A 12,456-nucleotide genomic window follows, 5' to 3' on the forward strand; every position below is an offset into this window, starting at 1 on the left:
CCCCTCTCTTGCTCTCTACAACTTACCCAGTTCTCAAAATGCCAACCTAATTAAACCAAATTTTACTCCTGTGCTGCACCTGTACTCATGCAGCTGAACATGGCTACATGTTCACACAGACTGCTTTCTTTTGAAATTCATAAACATCAACTTCAAATACATTTTTTAAGATTTCAGATTATTTCCCTGATAAAGAATCTGAGCACATTTTAAAATACTATTGATGCATAAAGTTAAATTGCTTTTAAAATAAAATTTACTTATTTATAGAACTATTTTGAAGCTATTTATCATGGGGGATGGAACGTCCACTCTAGGAATTTTAAGGAAATGACTTGAAAAGTATGCGAAGATTTAGTTACAAGGTTACTTATCGTAGACTTAACAGTTAAAAAGGAAAGTTGGGTATTTCCACCAAGATGACCAAATAGGAACAGCTCGGGTGTGCAGCTCCCAGCGAGTGATGCAGAGGCGGGTGATCTCCGCATTTCCAACTGAGGTGCCTGGTTCATCTCAATGGGACTGGTTAGACAGTGGGTGCAGCCCAAGGAGGGTGAGCCAAGGCAGGGTGGGGTGTTGCCTCACTGGTGAAGCACAAGGGGCCAGCGAATTCTCTTTCCTAGCCAAGGGAAGCCCTTAGGGACTTTTCCCAGCACTCTGGCACTCTGGCTCAGATACACTTTTCCCATGGTCTTCACAACCCTCAGACCAGGAGATTTCCTCCAGTGCCTATGACACTAGCAACCTGGGCTTCCAGCACAAAACTGGGCGGCCATTTAAAAAGACACTGAGCTAGCTGCAGCAGTTTTTGTTTTTGTTTTCATAACCCAGTGGAACCTGGAACGCCAGCAAAACAGAACCGCTCATTCCCCTGAAAAAGGGGGCTGAAGCCAGGGAGCCAACTCTGGCTCGTGGGTCCCATCCCCACAAAGATCAGCAAGATAAGATCAACTGACTTAAAATTCTGGCAGCCAGCACAGCAGTCTGAGCTCAACCAGGAACATTTGAGCTCGGTGCGGGGAGGGACGTCTGCCATTGCAGCGGTTCGGATAGGTGGTTTTAACCTCTCCTGTGTAAACAAAGTTGCTGGGAAGTTTACACAGTGACTGTCACTAGACTCCTTTCTTGCTGGGCAGGGCATCTCTGAAAAAAGGCAGCAGCCCATCAGGGACTTATAAACAAAGTTCCCAACTTCATGGGACAGAGCACCAGGGAAAAGTGGCAATTGTGGATACAGCATCAGCAGAATAAAACATCCCTGCCCCACAGCTTTGAAGGGAGCAATGGATCTCCCAGCACAGGACTCGAGCTCTGATAAGGGACAGACTGCCTCCTCAAGTGGCTCCCTGACCTCCATGTATCCTGACTGAGAGACATCTCCCAGCAGGAGCTGACAGACACCTAGTGCAGGAGAACTCTGGCTGGCATCTGGCAGGTACCCTTCTGAGACGAAACTATCAGAGGAAGAAATAGGCAGCAATCTTTGCTGTTCTGTAGTCCCAGCTGGTGATTCACAGGCAAGCAGGGTCTGGAGTGAACTTCTAGCAAACTCCAGCACACCTCCAGCAAAGGCACCTGACTGTTAGAAGTTAAACTAACAAATAAATAGTTTCAACATCAACAGAAAGGACGTCCACTCAGAGACTCTACCCAAAGGTTACCAACTTCAAAGATCAAAGGTAGATAAATCCATGAAGAAGAGAAGAAACCAGGACAAAAAGGTTGAAATCTCCTCCTCTCCAGCAAGGAAACAAAACTGGATGGAAAATGAATTTGATGAATTGACAGAAGCAGACTTCAGAAGGTGGGTAAAAACAGTAACAATAACAGACTTCAGAAGGTGAGTAATAACTTCTCCAAGCTAAAGGAGCATGCAAGGAAGCTAAGAACCTTGAAAAAAGGTTAGAGGAATTACTGTCTAGAATAACCAGAAATTGCGATACTAGTCTCTGATAAAACAGACTTTAAACCAACAAAGATCAAAAGAGACAAGGGCATTATATAATGGTAAAGGAATCAGTGAAACAAGAAGAGCTAACTATCCTAAATATAAATGCACCCAATTCAGGAGCATCCAGATTCATAAAGCAAGTTCTCAAGGACATACAAAGAGAGTTAGACTCCCACACAATAATAGTGGGAGACTGTAACACCCCACTGTCAATATAAGACGGGTCAATGAGACAGAAAATTAATAAAGATATGAAGGACTTGAACTCAGATCTGGACCAACCAGAGCTAATAGACATCTACAGAACTCTCCACCCCAAATCCACAGAATATATATTCTTCTCAGTACCACATTGTGCTTATTCTAAAATTGACCACATAATTGGAAGTAAAACACTCCTCAGCAAATGCAAAAGAATGGAAGTCATGACAAACAGTCTCTCAGACCACAGTGCAATAAAATTAGAACTCAGGATTAGGAAACTCACTCAAAACTGCATAACTACATGGAAATTGAACAACCTGCTCCTGAATGACTACTGGGTAAATAATGAAATGAAGGCAGAAATAAAGATGTTATTTGAAACCAATGAGAATGAAGACACAACATACCAGAATCTCTTGGACACATTTAAAGCAGTGTGTAGATGGAAATGTATGGCACTATATGCCCAAAAGAGAAACGAGGAAAGATCTAAAATCGAAACCCCAACATCATGATTAAAAGAACTAGAGGAGCAAGAACAAACAAATTCAAAAGCTAGTGGAAGACAGGACATAACTAAGATCAGAGCAGAACTGAAGGAGACAGGGACAAAGAAATACCCTTCAAAAAAATCAATGAATCCAGGAGCTGATTTTTTAAAAAGATCAACAAAATAGACAGACCACTAGCCAGATTAATAAAGGAAAAAAGAGAGAAGAATCAAATAGATGCAATAAAAAATGATAAAGGGGATATCACCACTGGTCCCTCAGAAATACAAACTACCATCAGAGAATACTATCAACACCTCTATGCAAATAAACCAGTAAATCTAGAAGAAATGGATAAATTCCTGAACACTTACGCCTTTCCAAGACTAAACCAGGAAGAAGTCGAATCCCTAAATAGACCAATAACAAGGTCTGAAATTGAGGCGGCAATCAATAGCCTACCAATCAAAAAAGTCTAGGACCAGATGGGTTCACAGCCGAATTCTACCAGAGTTACAAAGAGGAACTGGTACCATTTCTTCTGAAACTATTCCAAACAATAGAAAAAGTGGGAATCCTCCCTAACTCATGAGACCAACATCATTCCGATACCAAAGCCTGGCAGAGACACAATTAAAAAGGAAAATTTCAGGCCAATATCCATGATGAACATTGATGTGAAAATCCTCAATAAAATACTGGCAAACCAAGTCCAATAGCGCATGAAAAAGTTTATCTATCATGATCAACTCGGCTTCATCCCCAGGATGCTAGGCTGGTTCAACATACAAAAATCTATAAATGTAATCCATCAGATAAACAGAACCAAAGACAAAAACCACATGATTATCTCAATAGATGCAGAGAAGACCTTCGACAAAATTCAACAGCCTTTATGCCAAAAACCCTTAATAAACTAGGTACTGATGCAATGTATCTCAAAATAATAAGAGCTATTTATGATAAACCCACAACCAATATCATACTGAATAGGGAAAAACTGGAAGCATTCTCTTTGAAAACTGGCACAAGACAAGGATGCCCTCTCTCACTTCTTCTGTTCAACATAATATTGGAAGTTCTGGCCAGGGCAATCAGGCAAGAAAAAGAAATAAAGTGTATTCAATTAGGAAAGGAGGAAGTCAAATTGTCTCTCTTGGCAGATGACATGATTATATATTTAGAAGACCCCATCGTCTCAGCCCCAAATCTCCTTAAGCTGATGTGCAACTTCAGCAAAGTCTCAGGATACAAAATCAATGTGCAAAAATCACAAGCATTCCTATATAGCAACAACAGACTTAAAGACAACCAAATCATGAGTGAACTTCCATTCACAATTGCTACTAAGAAAATAAAATCCCAGCCATGGTGGCTCATGCCTGTAATCCAAGCACTTTGAAGGCCAAGGTGGGCAAATCACCTGAGGTCGGGAGTTCAAGACCAGCCTGACCAACATGGTGAAACCCCATCTTTATTTAAAATAAAAAAAAAAAAATTTTTTTATTAAAAAAAAAAAAAAAAGAAAGAAAATAAAATCCCTAGGAATCCAACTAACAAGGGATGTGAGGGACCCCTTCAAGTAGAACTACAAACCACTGCTCAAGGAAATAGGGACACAAACAGATGGAAAAATATTCCATGCCCATGGTTAGGAAGAATCAATATTGTGAAAATGGCCATACTGCCCAAAGTAATTTATAGAGTCAATGCTATCCCCATCAAGCTACCTTTGACTTTCTTCACAGAATTGGAAAAAAACCACCTTAAACTTCATATGGAACTAAAAGAGAGCCTGCATAGCAAAGACAATTCTAAGCAAAAAAAAATAAAAATTAAAAAATTTTAAAAAGCTGCAGGCATCACGCTACCTGACTTCCAGCTATACTACAAGGCCACAGTCATCAAAACAGCATGGTACTGGTACCAAAACAGACATATAGACCAATGGAATAAAACAAGAGGCCTCAGAAATAATGCCACATATCTACAACCATCTGATCTTTCACAAACCTGACAAAAACAAGCCATGGGAAAAGGATTCCCTATTTAATAAATGGTGTTGGGAAAACTGGCTAGCCGTAAGCAGAAAGCTGAAACTGGATCCCTTCCTTACACTGTATACAAAAATTAACTCCAGATGGATTAAAGATTTAAACATAAGACCTAACACCATATAAATTCTAGAAGAAAACCTAGGCAACACCATTCAGGACATAGGAATAGGCAAGGACTTCATGACTAAAACACCAAAAGCAATGGCAATGAAAGCCAAAATAGACAAATGGGACCTAATTAAACTAAAGAACTTCTGCATAGCAAATAAACTATCATTACAGTGAACCAGCAACCAACAGAATCGGAAAAAATTTTTGCAATTTACCCATCTGACAAAGGACTAATATCCAGAATCTACAAAGAACTTAAACAAAATCTACAAGAAAAAAAGAAACAATCCCATCAAAAAGTGGCAAAGGATATGAACAGACACTTCTCAAAAGAAGACATTTATGCAGTTAACAAACATATGAAAAGAAGCTCATCATCACTGATCATTAGAGAAATGCAAATTAAAACCATATTGAAATACCATCTCATGCCAATTATAATGACAATCATTAAAAAATCAGGAGACAACAGATGCTGGAGAGGATGTGGAGAAATAGGAACACTTTTACACTGTTGATGGGAGAGTAAATTAGTGCAACCATTGTGGAACACAGTGTGGCAATTCCTCAAGGATCTAGAACCAGAAATACTATTTGATCCGGCAATCCCATTACCTGGTACATGCCCAAAAGATTATAAGTCATTCTATTATAAAGACACATGCACACGTATGTTTACTGCAGCACTGTTCACAACAGCAAAGACTTGGAACCAACCTAAATGCCCATCAATGATAGACTAGATAAAGAAAACATGGCATATATGCATCATACTATGCAGCCATAAAAAAGGATGAGTTCATGTCCTTTGCAGGCACATGGATAAAGCTGGAAACCATCATTCTTAGCAAACTGACACAAGAACAGAAAACCAAACACTGCATGTTCTCACTCTTAAGTGGGTGTTGAGCAATGAGAACACATGGACGCAGGGAGGGGAACATCACACAGTGGGGATTGTTGGGGGGTCGGGGTGCTAGGGGAGGAATAGAAAGGAGTGGGGGGATAGGCGAGAGATGGCATTAGGAGAAATACCTAATGACAGGGTGATGGATGCAGGAAACCACCATGCATGTGTATACCTATGTAACAAACCTGCACGTTCTGCACATGTACCCCAGAGCTTAAAGTATAATTAAAAAAAAAAAAAAAGAAAGTTGGAGTTGTCCTATAATAATGAAAAGTTAGAAACAATCTAAATGTTGAACTATATGGCACAGGTTAAATACATTATACTAAGTCCATACCATGGAACACTACTAAGCCCATGGAAAAATATTCATAATATACTGTTGAAGAGGAAAAATGTAGATTACAAGAGCATATATATATATCCAAAATCTTTAAAAGATTTATATAGATGTATTCTTGTAAGTATATAAGAAAAAAGCATGAAGGGTGTTAATATTTATCTTTGGATAATAAAATTATTGCTGTTTTATTTTCCATCTTTTGTTTATGTGTGCTCTACAAAAAAATACATGTTTATTTATTAACGAATGTATCAATTTACATGGGCAGTACTGAGAATATAGTGGGATAACATTTCAGGTAACAGATTAAATTAGCTGTACTTACTATTATTTCTGATGCAAAATATCTGAAAGGATCATTTCCACCTTCTTCAGACTGTTCAAGGAATTGTGCTGTCAGCAAAGGGCATTTCAAGCTTTTGAAACAACTAAGGCATAAGAAATAGGTAACTATGAAATCAACATTTCCAAGTATAAAATCCCTAGTTCTTCACATCTAATTTAATTTTACTTGAAAAAATAACATAAGCATGGTTATGGTTTGAATGCTCTCCAAAAGTCATGTTAAAATTTAACTGCCATAAAGAGGTGGGAATGAGCCCACGGGCGCTCCACTCTCATTTATAATGCTGTTGTAAAAGGCAAATTCAGCCCACTTTTGCCCTTTTACCTTCAGCCAGCCATATTATGACACAGCTAGAAGGTCCTTGCCAGATGCCAGCGCCTTAACTGTAGACTTCCCAGCCTCCAAAACTGTGAACCATGAATTTCTGTTCATTATAAATCACCCAGTCTTAGGTATTCTGTTATATCAGGACAAATGACTGAGACAAGCAACAATAACTCAATGGTCTATAAAACTTGGTGATGTAACATCCTTCCTACGAGTAATGGGGACAACATGAAAACACCTTGCTAGACTCAACATGGTAAGACTGACTTCTACATCTGAGCTATTCCATTGAATTCTGAATGTCTGAGGGCCAGTGATAGTCTATGATGTAGTTTTCATTCGTTCAAGGAAAAAAATCATGAAATATGGTCATGTTTTCATAAAGCTCTGTATGTCTTATTTAGAAAATCAAACTTTATTCTGTGGTTAAGCCTTTCCTATTTCTTTAGCTAAAATACCTTTTCTTTTATGAAATAATGGGTCTTACCAATGGTAAAAAATCTCTTTTTTGAGAGAGTATCCCTGTCACCCAGGCTAGTGTGCAATGGCACAAAAACAGCACACTGTAACCTCAAACTCCTCGGTTCAAGGCATCCTCCTCCCTCAGCCTCCCAAGTAGCTGGGACTATGGGCACATACCACTGTGCTCAGCTAATTTTTTTTATTTTTTGTAGAGACAGGGTCTCACTATGTTGCCCAGACTGGTCTCAACCTCCTGAGCTCAAGCAATCCTCCTACCTTGGCCTCCCAAAGTGTTAGGATTACAGGCATGAGCCACCATGTATGGCTGTAAATTTTTTCTAAATGTCCTAACCTGACAAGTAGAAAGCTAAAAACAGTTTTGGTCTCCAAAATTAAAACATTATTTTATATTTTATTTTTCAAGGTCTTGCTACGTTGCCCAGGCTGTTCTTGAACTCCTAGCCTCAAGTGATCCTCTCACGTCAGCCTCCCAAGTAGCCAAAATTTAAAAATTACTGGTCCATGTAATTCAATAATCTAGTCCAGCATTGTCCAATAGAAATACAACATAAGCCCCATGTATAATTTAAGATCTTTTAGTGGACACATGAAAAATGTAGTAAGAATGGGAGAGATGATTTTAATAATTTATCTTAACCCAATGTATCTGAAATATTGTCATTTCGACATGTTATCAATATAAAAATTATTACGGTTTTTTTTTTTTTTAATAACAAGTCTCCAAAATCCAGGGGACATTTTATACTTAAAGTACATCTGAATTTGGACCAGCCATATGTCAAGTGCTATAGCCATACTGAACAGTACATGTTTAGTCTATAGTACCCATGGAGGGAATGCTGTTGGGTGGATAAGCTACTACTATTTTTGTGGTCAAGTTGGATGTTCTTTGAAAGAGTAAAACACACTTTCTCCACAGAGCTACATATATGTATTTCCCACACTCACCTTGAGCTATATGTATCTATTTCCTCCACTTTCATTATTCACTTACTATAATGAATAAAGGCAATACATAGAAGAATATAAAGTAAATGAATGGATTTTGGTTTTGTAACTATTTTAATTAATTAATTAATGTTTTAGAGACAGGGTCTTACTCTGTTGCCCAGGCCGGAGTGCAGTGGCACGATCATCATTCATTGCAGCCTCATCTCCTGGACTCATCCTCTAGCCTCAGCTTCCCAAGTAGTAGGACTACAGGCATATGCCACCACAACTAGCTAATTTTTAAAATTATTTTTGTAGAGATGGGGGTTTCACTATGTTGCCAAGGCTGGTCTCAAATTCCTGGTCCCAAGCAATCTTCTCACCTCAGTCTCCCAAATTGATGGGATTACATGTGTGAGCCACTACACCCAGCCTATAATTTTTTTAAATATAAATGTCTCAAGTTCCCATGCTGTATCAGTTGAACCCCATATGCTTCTAAAATTCAAAATCTGAAACTAAATTTCTATTTATATGTCAAACAAAGTGAAGAAACATAAAATAACTGAACTATCAATTATTTAAGTCCATTGTGAGATGTTCTTAAAAATATACTTACAATTTCAGTAATTCATCCTTTAACTTTTCATTTTCCAGTGAGTTTTCTTTGTTATCAATGACCTCTTCCACAAAAGGCTTAGTAAACTCTATTAAGGCCTTACAACACTGACAAAGGCCATAGTCATCCATTTGTATTTGTTCTTTTGAGTATGGAACAGGAAGAAGAGATAGCTGATTCCAAAGGGTAGACAATGCTAATCCAATTGAATATGCTTTGTTATGAAGTTTCTGAATCACTAAAACAGAGATCAAGTTGTCACTCTTCAAGTATGCTAAACATGAGACAAGAAATTCAGCAAGTGGAATTATAAGATACTTCCTCTTCCCACATTTGAACAACTCTTGAAATCAAGATGGCGCATCACAGTTTAATTGGCAGTGGTTTTTTCTTCTTAGTTGTGCATAAAATAATAGAGCATCTTGCCATGAAATGTTGTTAGGTTATGTTTATAACAGACTATTTACTTCAGACAGAAACATGTTCTTACCATGTTTTTTGGTTGCTGTAAACACAAGATATGAGCATACTGTAAACTATAGAGCACTATACAAATAAGAGGTGGTGTTATTTAATTTTTTTTTCCCTAGAAGACTGAATATTACAGGTGGTATGAAGCTGGCAGGCATTCATATTTAAAACAAATTTAACTTCTGATTCACAATCTGATAGGTCCCTCTATCAGATTGTGAGATACACATATTTCCTGAAAAATAACCTCTTCCCATGGATACTGTCTGCCTTGGTTGCCAAGATCCATTACTTACCAATATTATTACTATACTCAGCCATGGAGTCTTATCATCCTACATCTTCTTATTTCATTCTTCAGTATTACCTTTGCTATGTCCAATCCAGCCTCCCAATGCAGAGGCTGAGCAATGCCCTGCCTGATACTCTTCTGGACTACCATAAGTCCTACCATAAGGACTTCAGATTTAGTGCTGTAGACACCACAGAGGTAATCCTTTAAATATGTTTAAAGAGAAAATTCTAGATTTAAGCAGCAGATAGGAAAGTTAGGCAAAAAGGTATAGGTTTAACGTACCACATGAAAAATACAATGACATTCAACAGAGTATTTATAGGGTACCCACTCTGGCTAGATACTATAATTTTTCTATGAGCAGCAGGATTCACATTGGCCTTGTTATTATTGGGTTAAGCACAGTACTAATTAGCTGTAAACTTTACCTTGGTGTAGTATTGATATTTTGGTGTAACCATCAAGGCACTTAGAGATACAACAAGAAGTACTCCGATATCAAAATTCTCATTACCTGTCTGTAATGGCTGAAGCAAAAGAAGAATACTTCGGGATATCTGTTTTCCAGAGGGCTCTTCAATCAGTTCAAGCAAACCCAACAATAATTCCTTTGGATTGCATAACTATAAAAATATTCACAATTGAACCTGTTTAATACAAGTTGTATTTAAAGCCACATTATTATTATTTTTAAGGCACATATTGACAAAATGTTATACAATTTTTTTTTTGCTTAACAGTAAAATTATTTATACAATTGTTTAAAAATATGCACCAGCAAAACACAGAACCTATAATGGTCAAAACTGTAAAACTAAAAAGCAAGAAGTCAACGGATCTTTAAGCTCATGTTTCCTTTGAGCTTCACCTGTCTACTCTGGAAGTTGCCTTAATAGATTCCCAGGGACTCCACCAGGTGGTACCTTTCAATCCCGAATGCTGTTTAAGTCCTTTGAGCTTCACCTGTCTACTCTGGAAGTTGCCTTAATAGATTCCCAGGGACTCCACCAGGTGGGACCTTTCAATCCCATACTGTAAGTCCTTTGAGCTTCACCTGTCTACTCTGGAAGTTGCCTTAATAGATTCCCAGGGACTCCACCAGCTGGGACCTTTCAAACCCATGCTATAAGCATAGACTAGTCCAGAATCTCTCTTGTATTTCTTGAACAGATAAAACTCTGCATTGCTTTCTAACTGGCAGTATCTTATCACCTCACTTACCTGGTTTTTTAAAAGCTCTCAGCTCCTGCTGTCAATAACTCATACAGATGGGGCTCTTTCCAAATATATATTTGGGTATATTTGCACTGACCACTAAGCAGTTTCTTATAAAATCCTTTTTCTCAGAATTTCTCTTTCTTAGCCACCAATATTGACTTTAAACTCTACTAGACTTTTACCCAGGGTCTTTAAGGTTGTTAGTCACAACTGCTTTGTGTGCTACCCCCTATTCCTACTTCCATTTTAATCATTTGCATTCTAGGCTTTCCATTTTCTTTTAGGGAACATACCACAGAGGCAAGAGGACTGAGATTTTATTCTAGATCCAATGTTGCCAAAAGATAAATGTGGCCTTGAACTATCTCTCTAAACCTTGTATTCCACATCCATACAATAAGGTTACTTGTTAAAGTATAGCTTCCCAGGTCTCTCGCTGGAGATCTGAATCAATGGGTCTGATATGACGTTAACATGAGGTTAGACAATTCTTATATCCAGAAAATTTGGGAAATCTTGAAATGGAATTGCCTATCCAATCAATAAGACAGAGTCTTTTCTCCAATGAGTTCCTTTCTGCTCTTACTTCCATAAACCAAAAGCTTTTTTACCAAACAATAAACGTTAAAGGGAATTATAAAACATTGCCCTGTGTTATGACAAAGAGAACCTGGTTTTGTTAACTTACCTTTACCAATAAATCAAGGATCAAAAAATAAACTTTTCTTTTATCATCATCCTCCCTCTCTTTCCACAAAAGGCATCGAACAACAGGCCCAACAAGATTCCAGCCCATATTCTTGATGATGACCTGTAAAAACATTTTCAAAATAAAGCAAACACTGCCATCTATAGGACTCTCGCAGTGTACTTTCCTGTCTTGGAAGAGCTCAGAATAGTCTCTTAAATAGAAAGATGAGACAAGTGAGGCCTATGACATTTCACCACAGACTTCCCAGGGTTGACTGCTAACAGATATCAACATTTTAAAATAGTTTTTAATATGTTCACTGAAGAAAGGCAAAAGGGTCTTTACTTTTCATCAGGCAAGTTAGTGTTTCCCAAAATTTAAATAGTTCCTCTATTTCCAACAAAAGAGTCAATCTGCTTAAGGCAAGTACTTAACATCCACAGAGAATTCTGCTCCCCTTATTCATAAAGAAATCCAGCCAATGCTCGTGTACTTTTAAAGTTCCTTGGAGTCTCTAAATATAATCATTGTAATTTATATAAAAAGAAGAGATGAAACTTCATTAATTTTCTCTCCTCCATACAAGTGGCTTCTATGTTCAAAGATATTTCAGAATGCCTACTACACAAGTAAAAGTTTATCTTTGTAATTAGTAATTCACATTCATTATCAAAATCACTGATTTTCAAAAGTATCAACAATGCCACTTCTCTGTGACTGGTATAGAACTCCTGACCTCAGGTGATCCACCCTCCTCGGCCTCCCAAAGTGCTGGGATTATAGGCGTGAACCACTGTGCCTGGCCTATAGTTAGTTTTGAACATTGTCTTATCAATATCTAAACCTCTGCATTTAGCTGACCAGACATTACAGAGGTGATTCTCAAACTATTAAGACTAGGCCTCGGCCGGGCACGGTGGCTCAAGCCTGTAATTCCAGCACTTTGGGAGGCCGAGGCGGGTGGATCATGAGGTCAAGAGATCGAGACCATCCTGGTCAACACGGTGAA

At 38.1% G+C, this 12,456-nt stretch overlaps 1 protein-coding gene across 3 annotated transcripts in view; it reads right to left on the bottom strand.

Annotated features, from left to right (window-relative positions):
• The window catches only part of GLMN (glomulin, FKBP associated protein), a 75,157-nt gene that overhangs the window by 58,680 nt on the left and 4,021 nt on the right, over positions 1-12,456 (bottom strand). For all 3 annotated transcript variants that reach the window (XM_017544158.2, XM_017544159.2, XM_037744138.1), the window contains exons 4-7: positions 11,445-11,567; positions 10,053-10,161; positions 8,773-9,010; positions 6,393-6,495 (exon numbers count right to left, since the gene is read on the bottom strand). In XM_017544158.2, coding sequence (XP_017399647.1) covers positions 6,393-6,495; positions 8,773-9,010; positions 10,053-10,161; positions 11,445-11,567 — 573 coding nt within the window. The remainder of the gene's footprint in view (positions 1-6,392; positions 6,496-8,772; positions 9,011-10,052; positions 10,162-11,444; positions 11,568-12,456) is intronic.

This window comes from Cebus imitator, unplaced genomic scaffold, assembly GCF_001604975.1.
Source record: "Cebus imitator isolate Cc_AM_T3 unplaced genomic scaffold, Cebus_imitator-1.0 Scaffold166, whole genome shotgun sequence".
Classification (NCBI taxonomy): domain Eukaryota; kingdom Metazoa; phylum Chordata; class Mammalia; order Primates; family Cebidae; genus Cebus; species Cebus imitator.